The sequence below is a fragment of the Coregonus lavaretus genome (assembly GCF_964263955.1).
Source record: "Coregonus lavaretus genome assembly, chromosome: 12".
Lineage (NCBI taxonomy): Eukaryota > Metazoa > Chordata > Actinopteri > Salmoniformes > Salmonidae > Coregonus > Coregonus lavaretus.
The window spans coordinates 47,469,781-47,487,006 of NC_139999.1; the positions used below are offsets into that span (position 1 = coordinate 47,469,781).

A 17,226-nucleotide genomic window follows, 5' to 3' on the forward strand; every position below is an offset into this window, starting at 1 on the left:
GAGATCGTATTATTTTCTTTTTTTTGAAACATTGTTCCACAGGTTTAGACAAACCGCAACTGTTGGAAACGAGCTGAGGGAAATATTGTCTAAATGCTTTTTTCCCAGGGGAGATTAAGTTTATAAATTGACTGGCTGGGCTTTGGGACAGACTGCCTATACAATAGGTACAGAAACTACATGACAGTGAGAGGCGTTTATTTGAATCCTGGCTTCAGTGTTCACCCTTGTTTGTCTCAAAAGACCTGTTATTCTTCTACTTCACATTAGTCATTTCATTAATTATCGTAGTTACTGCACAGCTTTACTTCCAAGGCCTTATTATAGACTTTACTTGAAACAGAAACAGTTTATTCAACTGGACTGCCTTCATCTCTAGGCAGAGATAATAGGTACCATTAAAGTCACTAAGAAAGGAGATGCTTACTATAACTCACATCAGGGCTCAAAGCCTTTGGATTAAACTGCTCTAAATGAAGGCATAGCTCTGCATAGTTCTGTCACGTCATAGTCACACAGTGACCCACTTCACATTGACTCGCAACAAAATTCAACATTGTAGCGTACCAAATTCTGAAAAATCATGTGGTGCAGTAAACATGAATTCATCCAACCCACCAATGTAGCTGAAGGGCCACATACTATAGAAACCAGCAATTAATTTGAATGTCTGTTCTATCCATTGTAATTATACTGAACAAAAATATAAACGCAACAATTTCAACGATTTTACTGAGTACAGTTCATATAATAAAATCTGTCAATTGAGGGCCAGCCAATCAGAACGGGTTTCTCCCTACAAAAGGGCATTATTACTGACAGAAACACTCCAAATCAAATCAAATTTTATTTGTCACATACACATGTTTAGCAGATGTTATTGCGGGTGTAGCGAAATGCTTGTGTTTCTATCTCCAACAGTGCAGTATATCTAACAATTCACAACAATACACATAATACACACAATCTAAAAGGAAAATAATGGAATTAAGGAATATATCAATGTTAGAAATATTAGGATGAGCAATGTCGGAGTGGCATAGACTAAAATACAGTAGAATAGAATAGAGTATATACATATGAGATGAGTAAAGCAAAAATACAGTTGAAGTCAGAAGTTTACATACACCTTAGCCAATTACATTTATACTCAGTTTTTCACAATTCCTGACATTTAATCTTAGTAAAAATTCCCTGTCTTAGGTCAGTCAGGATCACCACTTTATTTTAAGGATGTGAAATAGAATAATAAAAGAGATAATTATTTATTTCAGCTTTTCTTTCTTTCATCACATTCCCAGTGGGTCAGAAGTTTACATACCCTCAATTAGTATTTGGTAGCATTGTCTTTAAATTGTTTAACTTGGGTCAAATGTTTCGGGTAGCCTTCCACAGGCTTCCCACAATAAGTTGGGTGAATTTTGGCCCATTCCTCCTGACAGAGCTGGTGTAACTGAGTCAGGTTTGTAGGCCTCCTTGCTCGCACACGCTTTTTCAGTTCTGCCCACACATTTTCTATATGTTTGAGGTCAGGTCTTTGTGATGGCCACTCCAATACCTTGACTTTGTTGTCCTTAAGCCATTTTGCCACAACTTTGGAAGTATGCTTGGGGTCATTGTCCATTTGGAAGACCCATTTGCGATCAAGCTTTAACTTCCTGACTGATGTCTTGAGATGTTGCTTCAATATATCCATGTAATTTTCCTTCCTCATGATGCCATCTATTTTGTGAAGTGCACCAGTCCCTCCTACAGCAAAGCACCCCCACAGCATGATGCTGCCACCCCCGTGCTTCACGGTTGGGAGGGTGTTCTTCGGCTTGCAAGCGACCCCCTTTTTCCTCCAAACATAACGATGGTCATTATGGCCAAACAGTTAACAAGAAATGTGTGGAGTGGTTGAAAAATGACTTTTAATGACTCCAACCTAAGTGTATGTAAACTTCCGACTTCAATTGTATGTTGGAGTCATTAAAACTCGTTTTTAAACCACTCCACAAATGTCTTGTTAACAAACAATAGTTTTGGCAAGTCGGATAGGACATCTACTTTGTGCATGACACAAGTAATTTGTCCAACAATTGTTTACAGACAGATTATTTCACTTATAATTCACTGTATCACAATTCCAGTGGGGTCAGAAGTTTACATACACTAAGTTGACTGTGCCTTTAAACAGCTTTGAGTCAATTGGAGGTGTACCTGTGGATGTATTTCAAGGCTTATCTTCAAACTCAGTGCCTCTTTGCTTGACATCATGGGAAAATGAAAAGAAATCAGCCAAGACCTCAGAAAAAAATGGTAGACCTGGTTCATCGTTGGGAGCAATTTCCAAAAGCCTGAAGGTACCACATTCATCTGTACAAACAAAGGTACGCAAGTATAAACACCATGGGACCACACAGCCGTCATTCCGCTCAGGAAGGAGACGCGTTCTGTCTCCAAGACATCAACGTACTTTGGTGCGAAAAGTGAAAATCAATCCCAGAACAACAGCAAAGGACCTTGTGGAGATGCTGGAGGAAACAGGTACAAAAGTATCTATATCCACAGTAAAACGAGTCCTATATCGACATAATCCGAAAGGCCGCTCAGCAAGGAAGAAGCCACTGCTCCAAAACTGCCATAATAAAGCCAGACTACGGTTTGCATCTGCACATGGGGACAAAAGTAATACTTTTTGGAGAGATGTCCTCTGGTCTGATGAAACCAAAAATAGAACTGTTTGGCTATAATGACCATCGTTATGTTTGGAGGAAAAAGGGGGTTGCTTGCAAGCCGAAGAACACCATCCCAACCGTGAAGCACGGGGGTGGCAGCATCATGCTGTGGGGGTGCTTTGCTGCAGGAGGGACTGGTGCATTTCACAAAATAGATGACATCATGAGGAAGGAAAATTATGTGGATATATTGAAGCAACATCACAAGACATCAGTCAGGAAGTTAAAGCTTGGTCGCAAATGGGTCTTCCAAATGGACAATGACCCCAAGCATACTTCCAAAGTTGTGGCAAAATGGCTTAAGGACAACAACGTCAAGGTATTGGGATTGGCCATTACAAAGCCCTGACCTCAATCCTATAGAACATTTGTGGGCAGAACTGAAAAAGCGTGTGCGAGCAAGGAGGCCTACAAACGTGACTCAGTTACACCAGCTCTGTCAGGAGGAATGGGCCAAAATTCACCCAACTTTTTGTGGGAAGCTTGTGGAAGGCTACCCAAAATGTTTGACTCAAGTTAAACAATTTAAAGGCAATGCTACCAAATACTAATTGAGTGTATGTAAACTTCCGACCCACTGGGAATGTGATGAAAGAAATAAAAGCTGAAATAAATCATTCTCTCTACTATTATTCTGACATTTCACATTCTTAAAATAAAGTGGTGATCCTAACTGACCTAGGACAGGGAATTATTATTATTATCATTATTATTTTTAGGGGATAGATCAGCTTTAATATTGCAGATAGATTCTAACTTCCATCAATGTAATTGTCTGCATCACTTCCAATCCCCCATATGTTTTTTTTTCTTTTTTGCTCGCATATATATATATATATACATACATGCATACCTACACATACATACATATCCTTAAAAAATATATACAGTGAGGGAAAAAAGGATTTGATCCCCTGCTGATTTTGTACGTTTGCCCACTGACAAAGAAATGATCAGTCTATAATTTTAATGGTAGGTTTATTTGAACAGTGAGAGACAGAATAACAACAACAAAATCCAGAAAAAAAATGTCAAAAATGTTATAAATTGATTGGCATTTTAATGAGGGAAATAAGTATTTGAACCCCTCTCAATCAGAAAGATTTCTGGCTCCCAGGTGTCTTTTATACAGGTAATGAGCTGAGATTAGGAGCACACTCTTAAAGGGCGTGCTCCTAATCTCAGTTTGTTACCTGTATAAAAGACACCTGTCCACAGACGCAATCAATCAATCAGATTCCAAACTCTCCACCATGGCCAAGACCAAAGAGCTCTCCAAGGATGTCAGGGACAAGATTGTAGACCTACACAAGGCTGGAATGGGCTACAAGAACATCGCCAAGCAGCTTGGTGAGAAGGTGACAACAGTTGGTGCGATTATTCGCAAATGGAAGAAAGACAAAATAACTGTCAATCTCCCTCTGCCTGGGGCTCCATGCAAGATCTCACCTCGTGGAGTTGCAATGATCATGAGAACGGTGAGGAATCAGCCCAGAACTACACGGGAGGATCTTGTCAATGATCTCAAGGCAGCTGGGACCATAGTCACCAAGAAAACAATTGGTAACACACTACGCCGTGAAGGACTGAAATCCTGCAGCGCTCGCAAGATCCCCCTGCTCAAGAAAGCACATATACATGCCCATCTGAAGTTTGCCAATTAACATCTGAATGATTTAGAGGAGAACTGGGTGAAAGTGTTGTGGTCAGATGAGACCAAACTTGAGCTCTTTGGCATCAACTCAACTCGCGTGTTTGGAGGAGGAGGAATGCTGCCTATGACCCCAAGCACACCATCCCCACCGTCAAACATGGAGGTGGAAACATTAAGCTTTCGGGGTGTTTTTCTGCTAAGGGGACAGGACAACTTCACCGCATCAAAGGGACGATGGACGGGGACTTGTACCGTCAAATCTTAGGTGAAAACCTCCTTCCCTCAGCCAGGGCATTGAAAATGGGTCGTGGATGGGTATTCCAGCATGACAATGATCCAAAACACACGGCCAAGGCAACAAAGGAGTGGCTCAAGAAGAGGCACATTAAGGTCCTGGAGTGGCCTAGCCAATCTCCAGACCTTAATCCCATAGAAAATCTGTGGAGGGAGCTGAAGGTTTGAGTTGCCAAACGTCAGGCTCGAAACCTTAATGACTTGGAGAAGATCTGCAAAGAGGAGTGGGACAAAATCCCTCCTGAGATGTGTGCAAACCTGTTGGCCAACTACTAGAAACGTCTGACCTCTGTGATTGCCAACAAGGGTTTTGCCACCAAGTACTAAGTCATGTTTTGCAGAGGGGTCAAATACTTATTTCCCTCATTAAAATGCAAATCAATTTAAAACGATTCTTTGTCAGTGGGCAAACGTACAAAATCAGCAGAGGATCAGATACTTTTTTCCCTCACTGTATATGGTGGTTATCCGTTGTAATTATCTGGTGGTTATCCTTCTTTTCGTCTAATGTTATTATCTGTTGGGTTTCCTGCAGGAGTCCAGATGGAACTTCCTCTTTGCCTTCCTGGCCTTGCCTGCCTTGTTGCAGCTCTGTGTGCTGCCCTTCCTCCCCGAAAGCCCACGCTTCCTTCTGATGGAGAGGAGGGATGAGGCCGGTGCAGAGAAAGGTAAACCCTCTTAAATAAACACACACACACACGTGTTTACATTGCCTTTGCACATATGGCCTGCTGAGATAATGACTCACCAAAAAGATGCTGCAGTAAATTAGTTTGAATTTGTGGATGACATCTAACTGTGTTGTGTACTTATGAATATACTCATCACACATTGCATTGGAATGGATTACATGTAAGGGGAACATGTAGATTTTTAGCACTTCAATCAACGCTGTATCATGCTCTTGAGCTAGCCAACTTGCATAAATGATGGCAAAACCTCCTGCAGAGTGCTGAGTTGCTGAGGTGATCATACACATGTGACCAACAAGATGGCGCTGACGGAGAAGGGCGACATCATACGAGTTCCAACCCAACTTTGCGATATAGAGACTTTTATTGTGTTTATCTTTACTTTTTTGTACACAAATTCTAATATCACATATGACCGCCAAGCATTTCTGGACATCAGATCAACAGTTACTAACCTCGATTTTGACTTCAAATACGACTTCAAATACGACTCAGCTGTTCCACTGTTCATACCTTACCCTATTCCTTTGTTCCAAAACGCTGCAGGCATAGACGTGGGAAACGAGGTGGAGTCCTGGTGAAATTGCGGCAATGAGCCTCCCGAGTGGCACAGCAGTCTAAGGCATCACAGTGTTGCGGCATCACTACAGCCTGGGGTTCGATCCCAGGCTGTGTCATTACCGGCCGTGACCGGGAGTCCCATAGGGCAGCGTACAATCGGCCCAGCGTCGTCCGGGTTAGGGGAAGGTTAGGCCGGGGGGCTTTACTTGGCTCATCGTGCTCTAGCGACTCCTTGTGGTGGGCCGGGCACCTGCAGGCTAACTTCGGTCGTCAGTTGAACAGTGTTTCCTCCGACACATTGGTGCAGCTGGCTTCCGGGTTAAGTGAGCGGGTGTTGAGAAGCACGGCTTGGCGGGTCATGTTTCGGAGGATGCATGACTCGACCTTCGCCTCTCCCGAGCCCATTGGGGAGTTGCAGCGATGAGACAAGATCGTAATTATGAAATTGAGGAGAAAAAGGGGGGTACCTTTTCTTTTTTGGAGGCAAAGACAAAAACGAACGGCGCTCCCCTCCGTTCTATTGGCAAATGTCCAGTAACTCGAGAATAAGATGGATGACCTTTGTTCGAGAGTCTCCTAACAGAGAGACTTGAAAAGCTATAATATTATATATTATATGTCTTACTGAAACGTTGCTGGATGATAGTAGTACTCAATGGATTGCAGCGGCAGGATTGTACAGCAGCTTCAGAGAAGTCGAAAGGAGGAGGAGTGTTTAAAAGAAATAAAAATAAAAATAGTATGCTGCTTCCAGTGTGAAGGAAATCTCGAGCTTTTGCTCACTTGATATAGAATACCTCATGGTAAGTGGCAGACCCTTTTATCTACCAAGAGAGTTCTCATCCGTAATTATCACAGTCTACATCCCTCCACATGCCAATACCACTCTGGTGGTCAATGAACTGTATGAAGCCATAAACAAACAAGAAACTGCTCACCCAAAGGCAGCGTTTCTGGCGGGTGGAGACTAACGCGCGGATACTTAAAACCATCCTACCTCACTTCTACCAACAAGTCTCCTGCGCCACTAGGGGAGCTAAAACTCTGTTCTACCTACAGAAACGCATACAATAAGTGCATAGATGATGTCATCCCTACATTGACTATAAGAACGTATCCAAACCAAAAAACCATGGATTACAGGCGAAATCCACGCTGGGCTAAAGGCTAGAGCTACCGCTTACAAGGAACAGGACACGGACATGGAAGCATTCAAGAAAGTCTGCTACAACCTCAGACGAGCCATCAAACATGCAAAAGGACAATATAGGAGGTTGGTGGAATCTTATTACACCGGCTCCGATGCTCATCGTATGTGTCAGGACTTGCAGACAATAACAGATTACAAAGAGAAACCCAGCCATGAGTTGCCCAGCGATGCAGAACTCCCAAACGAGCTAAATGCCTTTTATGCTCGCGTCGAGGAATACAACACTGTGCCTTGCATGAAAGCCCCTGTTTTTCCAGATGACCGTGTGATCTTGCTCTCTGTGGCCGATGTGAGCAAAACGTTTAAACAGGTTAACAATCAGACGGAATACCAGGGCGCATTCTCAAAGCATGGGCAGACCATCTGGCAAGTGTGTTCACAGACATTTTCAATCTCTCCTTGTCCCAGTCTGTAATCCCAACATGTTTCAAGCTGATCACCAGTGTCCCTGTTCCCAAAAGCTCCAAGGTAACCTGCCTAAATGACTATCACCCTGTAGCACTCACATCTGTAATTACGAAGTGCTTTGAAAGGCTGGTCATGACACACATCAACACCATCATCCCAGACCCACTCCAATTCGCTTAGATCCCAATTTAGGAATTTATGCCTTTCCTACTCACTTTGCAGTATTTGGTATTCAGACTTGCCTTATTCAGTCGTATAACGCACTCTGCAGGTGTGGCTACCTTGTGCACTCTCAATAAATGTCATTCAACCACTGAAAACCCTCCCACTTGCTGGCCAACAGATTTTCTTGTGAAGTTTTCATTCAATTAGGTTTTCAGTACAATTATCTTAAGCCATCCCTTTAAATACGGTGCACCTATAATTAGAATTTTGTTGACAGACTCAACAGAATACATTGAGAGAACGGGTTCAGAATATAGGGATCAATGAAAGAAAGCCATCTATTTATATTTGTCTCCCTTTCAGCACCAACTAGTATATTTAAAAACACTCTGATCTTGTAGATTATTTAGGCACATTTTAGGGTTAGGAAAGTATGTATGATTCATGAAATAAAAAACGATTTGGAGAGCCTTTATGCACAAAATACTGTATATTGATGAATACACCACTGTACAAAATACAGTGGTTTGATTGATCCTGAAAGTTGTCATATTCAAGTTCCATCCATTAAATATTGGAAGGTGGAAAGAAAGTGTACAATAGGGGTTGAACAATAATCCTATAAATCTACCCTAAATCTCACTAATCATGGAACTGTATGACAACTGTCTAGTCATCGTCAACCGTGCGCCAGGCTCCAGGTTTAACCTGCTATGTGTGGTCTAAGTTCCATAAAGATTAAAATAGGCTACATGTCCTAAATTATCGCACAACGTTAGCCTAGTATGATCCACTAATGCTAGCGACCCTCAAGAACAATTTACAAGGATGTGACAGAGGAATGAAAGGTAAACGGAATGGAATGGAATGATGCAAAAAGAAATGTATGTGGGTATCACTGACGATGGCTCCCAATAGTGGCTAATATTGTACATGATACAAATTGTAAAATAAAACGTAGAAAAGCCCAGGCATATAATCAAAACATTCTAAAGCGCATACATCAACTCGGCAGGTTCAACCTTACAGAAAGAAGCCTATAGCTTGGGTCTCCAAATTTCATCCAAGCAAATTAAGAGGGCACACAATTAGAATTGGGAATAACAGCACAGCTGCACATTAGACAAAGCTTTCTCAATCGAATTATGCACCTGCAGCAGCAGACCCCATAATAAATCCACACCGGTCCAAAGCTAATCAGCAACTGTTGGAAACCTTCATTTGAGTGATTATGGCGCACAGTCCTGGACAGTTTGCTGTTACTTACAACAGTCATGCCAATCACATTAGCGCACATTAGCTCAACTGTCCCGTATACAGGAAACTGATCCCTTAGAGGTTAACGCAGCATGCAACCCTCTTTGTATATAGGCAGTCATTGATGCAGCATGGTCCTTTCCTCTGAAAATAGTACTTTAAAACACCTTGGAGTCGATGTCTCCGCCCACGCGGAAATCAAATTAGCATAATACAGAAATCCCCATCAAAACATCTCAGTTTAAGCTAGAGATCTCTTTTTAATGCATTGGATGCATCTCAATCCACCGCATCCGCCGATGTCGCACTTCTGCGGTGAAAGGTGACAGAGCTAGAGCGTTTGTCAGACCATGAGATATCCCAAAAATCGGTTTTCTCACTAAATCGTCTGTAGCATCCGAACGGTTTGGCCTACAAACTATTATGACCCCTCTCACACACTAATAATAGGTGAGACTCTCACAAACATGTACATATCAGTTGTTTTGCTCTAGGACGCCCACAGGCCACGTAAGACTCGTCTGAGGTTCCCCGGGTACCAGTTGAAAACATTAATGGAAGTATACAGAGCATTCGGAAAGTATTTAGACACCTTGACTTTTTCCACATTTTGTTTCGTTACAGCCTTATTCTAAAATGGATTAAATAAAAAATGTCCCACATCAATCTACACACAATTACCCCATAATGAAAAAGCGAGAACAGGTTTTTAGAAATGTTTGCAAATGTATTTTTTTTAAACAAACAGAAAACCTTATTTACATAAGTATTCAGACCCTTTGCTATGAGACTCAAAATTGAGCTCAGGTGCATCCTGTTTCCATTAATCATCCTTGAGATGTTTCTACAACTTCATTTGAGTCCACCTGTGGTCGATTCAATTGATATGACATTATTTGGAAAGGCACACACCTGTCTATATAAGGTCCCACAGCTGACAGTGCATGTCAGAGCAACAACCAAGCCGTGAGGTCAAAGGAATTGTCCGTAGCGTTCCGAGACAGGATTGGGTACCAAAACATTTCTGCAGCATTGAAGGTCCCCAAGAACACAATGGCCTCCATCATTTTTAAATGGAAGAAGTTTAGAACAACCAAGACTCTTCCCAGAGCTAACCGCCCGGCCAAACTGAGCAATTGTGTGCAAAGCTGTCATCAAGGCAAAGGGTGGCTATTTGAAGAATCTTAAATATAAAATATATTTGGATTAGTTTAACACCTTTTTGGTTACTACATGATTCCATATGTGTTATTTCATAGTTTTGATGTCTTCACTATTATTCTACAATGTAGAAAATAATAAAAATAAAGAAAAACCCTTGATAGGTGTTCTAAAACTTTTGACCAGTAGTGTACATTTGCAAACATTTCTCAAAACCTGTTTTTGATTTGTTTTTATGGGGTATTGTGTGTAGATTGAATAAAAACAATGTAATCAATTTTAGACTAAGGCTGTAAGGTAACAAAATGTGGAAAAAGTCAAGGGGTATGAATACTTTCCGAATGTACTGTATATGGAGACTGTGCCAGAAATAAGGGGTTAAATACATGTCAATTAATTTTTTCCAGATCTTACTTCTATCTCTCCGATATAGGACAGACACTGCAGAACAAACTTCCTTTAGAGTTATTTGGGGGGACTATCTTAAACTTGTCAAATACCATTTAGTCGAGAGCTAATAAAATACCATCTACTGTGCTCTTAACATGTGTGTTTGTGTAGCTGTTCAGAAAAGGACATCTGTGAAAGGAGAAAAGGTTTTAAATGTATGCAACATGATAATAGCATAAAAACAGAGGTCTGTAATAGCATAAAAACAGAGGTCTATTGATTTTGTTAGTCACTCTCACTCAGATATCATTAACATGGCATAAGTTGCAGGAAATTAGCTTTAAAACTGCAAACTTTTCTCTATGCCCCATGGCAAAATTAATAGAATTGTCTGAAATGTGTTATAGAATTACAACATTTTCTCTCCGCCCCATGGCAAGATGTGTAGAATTCCAGGAAGTTAACTTTAAAACGTTTTTCTCTCCGCTGTCAAGACGAGGGCTACAAAAATAAAAATAAAGAAACAAATCTCGCTTAGGGCTGCCAAAAGGTTAGAGCCGTTAATAAGCAAATATACTATCAATTATTCTGCACTCATCAGCAAAGAAAACTCCTGCTCTCCATGTGCCTCTGGAAAGCATGTTGGTGTTGTTCCTTTTCACTTCAAATGAGGCTAATGGCCAATAATGAATGTCCTAGTTTTCTGAAGATGTCAGGAAGAATCCCTCCTCCCCCCTCCTTATACAGGTTGGCAGGTACAGACCACTGCCGTCACTAAATCCTGCCTGTAGAGTTCTATTATCACAATCCCTAGCCCAGCGTGATGCTAGTCAGACAGACACAGCTTGTTCTGTTCCCTCGCTGCCTTTTGTCTTCCCATCTCCTTGCCTTATTTATAGTCTTCAACGTAGCCTCTTTACTATCTACTTTCCGTGTAGAGATTTACTGAAGTTTGAAAACTATCAGCTTGAAGCTGCCTGGCCTAAGGCGGACATCATGCTGCAATGAGAATGCAACAACACCTGTCTGTCCATTGTGATAGGTTGTCATAGCTGTTGACACTGTGTTTACAAAGAATCAGAGAAAACCTCAGCCAAATTCAAATGTTTTTTGCTGTTATTGCTTTACAACCTCAAAGGGTGTCGCCATAAATTGTCCTAAGGCATTAGGATTGGAGCTATGCTGTCAGAGTGGTGTGTGTAGATGAGTGGAAAGGAATCAAGCGCAGGAACCAGGATGACTTCAACCGTCTTTTATGTTACTGTTCAACACGTGAACAAAATAGTCGCCTACCCAACCGGGTGGCGCAAAACAATTACGCACAACACAGTGCGAAAATACACATGAAAAGCGCACGCAGTGCGAACTCTCGGGACAAGCCAACAACGAGAGAAAATAGACCATACAGAGGCAGTCTGACAACAAACAATCACGCATAACACCTGACCCAAACACACAAACTAAATAAGGGAACAATTAAGACACAAATAAGGGACAGGTGTTATGAACAGACAAAACCAAAAGAACATGAAACATAGAACGGTGGCAGCTAGTACTCCGGAGACGACGACCGCCGAAGCCTGCCCGAACAAGGAAGAGGAGCAGCCTCGGCCGAAACCGTGACAGTACCCCCCCCTTGACGCGCGGCTCCAGCCGTGCGCCGACCCGGAGCTCGGGGACGACCCGGACGACGCGGAGCAGGGCGCGCAGGATGACCCCGATGGAAATCGGTCAGTAGGGACTGGTCTAAGACGTCCCTCCTTGGCACCCAGCACCGCTCCTCCGGGCCGTACCCCTCCCACTCCACGAGATATTGAAGACCCCCCATCCGGCGTCTAGAATCCAGGATGGACCTCACGGTGTACGCCGGAGCCCCCTCGATGTCCAACGGGGGCGGAGGAGTCTCCTCAATCTCAAAGTCCTGGAGTGGACCAGCTACCACCGGCCTGAGGAGAGACACATGGAACGAGGGGTTAATATTTTTGTAATCAACAGGTAGTTCTAACCTATAACTCACCTCGTTCAATCTCCTCAGGACTTTAAATGGCCCCACAAACCGCCGACCCAGCTTCCGGCAGGGCAGGCGGAGGGGCAGGTTTCTGGTTGAGAGCCAGACTCGATCTCCAGGTGCGTACACTGGCCCCTCACTGCGGTGTAGGTCGGCGCTCGTCTTCTGTCGACGTATGGCACGCTGCAGATGGACGTGTGCAGCGTCCCACGTCTCCTCCGAGCGCCGCACCCACTCATCCACAGCGGGGGCCTCGATCTGGCTCTCATGCCATGGTGCCAGAACCGGCTGGTACCCTAACACACACTGAAAAGGGGTTAGTTGGGTGGAGGAGTGGCGAAGAGAGTTCTGTGCCATCTCGGCCCAGGGCACATATCTCGCCCACTCCTCCGGCCGGCCCTGACAGTATGACCTCAGAAACCTACCCACATCCTGGTTGACACGTTCAACCTGCCCATTACTCTCCGGGTGGTACCCCGAGGTAAGGCTTACCGAAACCCCCAACCGTTCCATAAATGCTCTCCACACTCTAGAGGTGAACTGGGGGCCTCGGTCAGACACTATATCCTCGGGTACCCCGTAATGCCGGAAGACATGGGTGAACAGAGCCTCAGCGGTCTGTAGGGCAGTGGGTAGACCCGGCATGGGAAGGAGACGACAGGCCTTAGAGAACCGATCCACAACGACCAGGATGGTAGTATTCCCCTGTGAGGGGGGGAGGTCGGTAACAAAATCCACCGAGAGGTGGGACCAGGGTCGTTGTGGAATAGGCAGGGGTTGTAACTTACCCCTGGGCAAATGTCTGGGCGCCTTACACTGGGCACACACCGAACAGGAGGAGACATAAATCCTCACATCCCTAGCTAACGTTGGCCACCAGTACTTCGTGCTAAGGCAGTGCACTGTCCGGCCGATACCCGGATGGCCAGAGGAGGGGGACGTATGAGCCCAACAAATGAGGCGATCACGTACCTCGAGCGGAACGTACGTCCGACCCACAGGTCACTGTGGAGGACTCGGGTCGGTGCGTAACGCCCGCTCGATCTCACCATCAACCTCCCACACCACCGGAGCAACCAGACAAGACTCCGGTAGTATGGGCGTGGACTCAACTGACCTCTCCTCTGCGTCATACCGCCGAGACAGAGCATCTGCCTTCCCGTTCTGGGACCCAGGGATGTATGTGATCTTAAACACAAACCGGGCTAGGAACATAGTCCAGCGAGCCTGGCGAGGATTCAGTCTCCTAGCTGCCCGGATGTACTCCAGGTTACGATGGTCAGTTAGAATGAGGAAAGGGTGTTGAGCCCCCTCGAGCCAATGCCGCCACACCTTTAGGGCCTGTACCACGGCTAACAGCTCCCTGTCTCCTACGTCATAATTCCGCTCCGCCGGACTGAGCTTCTTTGAGTAGAACGCACAGGGACGGAGTTTAGGTGGAGTGCCAGAACGCTGGGAAAGAACGGCCCCTATCCCGGCCTCTGACGCGTCCACCTCTACTTGGAACGGTAAAGAGGGATCCGGATGCGCCAACACCGGCGCCGAGGTAAACAGGTCCTTTAGTCTCCCAAATGCCCTGTCCGCCTCAGCTGACCACCGCAAGCGCACCGGACCCCCCTTTAACAGAGACGTTATGGGAGCTGCCACCTGTCCAAAACCCCGGATAAACCTCCGGTAATAATTCGCAAAACCCAAGAACCGTTGCACCTCCTTCACAGTGGTTGGGGTCTGCCAATTACGCACAGCTGACACCCGGTCTACCTCCATCTTCACCCCTGACGCAGATAACTGGTAACCCAGAAAGGAGACCGACTTCTGGAAAAACAGACATTTCTCTGCCTTGACATATAGGTCATGCTCCAACAGCCTCCTCAATACTCGGCGCACCAGGGCTACATGCTCAGCACGGGTAGGACTATACACCAGAATGTCGTCGATGTACACAACTACTCCCTGTCCCTGCATGTCCCGGAAAATCTCATCGACGAAGGATTGGAAGACTGAGGGAGCATTCATCAACCCATATGGCATGACTAGATACTCGTAGTGTCCGGAAGTCGTGCTAAACGCTGTCTTCCATTCATCGCCCTCTCGAATGCGTACCAAGTTATATGCGCTCCTAAGATCCAATTTTGTAAAGAACTGCGCACCGTGCAGTGACTCCGTCATAGTCGCAATCAGAGGAAGTGGATAGCTGTACTTCACTGTGATCTGATTGAGACCGCGGTAATCAATACACGGGCGCAGACCTCCATCCTTTTTCTTCACAAAAAAGAAACTTGAGGAAGCGGGTGAAACGGAGGCCCGTATGTATCCCTGTCTAAGAGACTCAGAGATGTATGTCTCCATAGCCTTTCTCTCCTCTTGAGACAAGGGATACACATGGCTCCGCGGGAGAGCTGCTCCTGACTGGAGATCTATCGCACAATCCCCCCGTCTATGAGGCGGCAGCTGCGCCGCCCTAGTCTTACTGAACGCCAGTGCTAAATCCTCATACTCGGGGGGAATCTGCAGTGCTGGCATTAGATTCGGACTCTCCACCGAGGTCGCCCCTATGGAAACACCCAGACACCGCCCCTCACATTGAGCAGACCACCCTTTAAGAGCTTTCTCTCGCCACCTAATAATAGGGTCATGAGTCATCAACCAGGGAAGACCCAGCACTACCGGATACGCAGGAGAGTCAATCAGATAGAGCTGAATTCTCTCCTCATGACCCTCCTGCGCCGTCATCTGAATGGGTGCTGTGACCTCCCTAATCAACCCAGACCCTAACGGACGGCTATCTAGGGCATGGACGGGGAAAGGCTTATCCACTGGAAGGAGGGGAATCCCTAACTCTATACAGAACTGGCGATCTACAAAATTCCCAGCTGCGCCTGAATCTACCAGCGCCTTATGCTGGGAACGAGGTGCAACCTGTGGGAAACAAACAGGCAAGGTTAGGTGCACGACAGAAAGCTCTGGGTAAGCAGGGCGCCTACTCACCTGGGGGGACCCCCCAATGCGTGACCTGCCATCTCCCTCACTGGAGGACCCGCCCCAACACCTAGCCGCGGTGTGCCCTCCACGACCACAGTTGGTGCAAGGGCCGGGTCCCCTCGGGCTCCTCCTCCTCCGTTCCCTAGCGCCAGCACCTCCGAGCTCCATAGGGCTCGGCTCGGAGGTGCTGGAGAGTGGAATGGGCGAACCCCCCCCTCCGGGACGCCCACGGGTGGCGAGCAGGGTATCCAGCCGGATGGCCATGTCGACCAGCTGGTCGAACGTCAACGACGTGTCCCTGCACGCCAACTCTCGCTGGACGTCCTCCCGGAGGCTGCAGCGGAAATGGTCGATATGGGCCCGCTCATTCCACCCTGCATCAGCCGCTAGGGTCCGAAACTCTAAGGCAAAGTCCTGGGCGCTCCTCATCCCCTGTCGGAGGTAGAATAGACGTTCCCCCGCCGCCTTCCCTTCTGGTGGATGGTCGAACACAGCACGGAAGCGGCGGGAGAACTCCGCATAGTTCGTGGTAGCGGCGTCCATTCTCCTCCACTCGGCGTTGGCCCACTCCAACGCCTTGCCGGTGAGACAGGAGATGAGGGCTGAGACGCTCTCGTGTCCCGAGGGCGCCGGGTGTACGGTGGCGAGGTAGAGCTCCACCTGCAGCAGGAATCCTTGACACCCGGCAGTGGAGCCGTCGTACGCCCTCGGGAGCGAGAGCCGAATCCCACTAGGTTCCGGAGATGAGACAGGGGGGCTGACCGATGGGGCTGGTTCGGTTCTTGGAGGTGTGGGAACCCCGCTGGTCTCCCATCGGTGCAGAGTATTCATCACCCCCTCCAGGGCATGACAGACCTGGTTGATGCGGTCCTCCTGACCACGAAGACGTTCAGCCATCTCGGCTGTCGGCGCGGTCGCTCCTGCTGATTCCATGGTGAAGATGCGTGATTCTGTCAGAGTGGTGTGTGTAGATGAGTGGAAAGGAATCAAGCGCAGGAACCAGGATGACTTCAACCGTCTTTTATGTTACTGTTCAACACGTGAACAAAATAGTCGCCTACCCAACCGGGTGGCGCAAAACAATTACGCACAACACAGTGCGAAAATACACATGAAAAGCGCACGCAGTGCGAACTCTCGGGACAAGCCAACAACGAGAGAAAATAGACCATACAGAGGCAGTCTGACAACAAACAATCACGCATAACACCTGACCCAAACACACGAACTAAATAAGGGAACAATTAAGACACAAATAAGGGACAGGTGTTATGAACAGACAAAACCAAAAGAACATGAAACATAGAACGGTGGCAGCTAGTACTCCGGAGACGACGACCGCCGAAGCCTGCCCGAACAAGGAAGAGGAGCAGCCTCGGCCGAAACCGTGACATATGCCATTGTTATAATGAACTTATTATGAAAGCGTTATGTTTTTCAGCCTCAAGTTTTTGCTCTCAAACTTTTCTTTCCTTTTGTCAAGTGCTCTGTGACAATGGCGATGTGAGAAGCATTTGCACAAAATAACACAATTTCACTTATCCCGCTGAACACAAAATAGGCCCTCCACGGGAACAATGTCACTGTTTATAACCTCCCTACAGAAAGAAAAGCCCCATGCCCTGCTATGTGCGTGTAACTAGAAATATCAAGCCTGTGATAAAGCAGCTTTTAATCTTCTCTATTACTGGGGAGAGAATGGGGCAATCCGGTACACAAATGCA

The 17,226-nt window shown here is 45.9% G+C and overlaps 1 protein-coding gene across 1 annotated transcript in view; it reads left to right on the forward strand.

Annotated features, from left to right (window-relative positions):
* The window catches only part of slc2a9l2 (solute carrier family 2 member 9, like 2), a 265,970-nt gene that overhangs the window by 85,252 nt on the left and 163,492 nt on the right, over positions 1 to 17,226 (forward strand). The window contains exon 7 of the mRNA XM_084173878.1: positions 5,204 to 5,336. Coding sequence (XP_084030004.1) covers positions 5,204 to 5,336 — 133 coding nt within the window. The remainder of the gene's footprint in view (positions 1 to 5,203; positions 5,337 to 17,226) is intronic.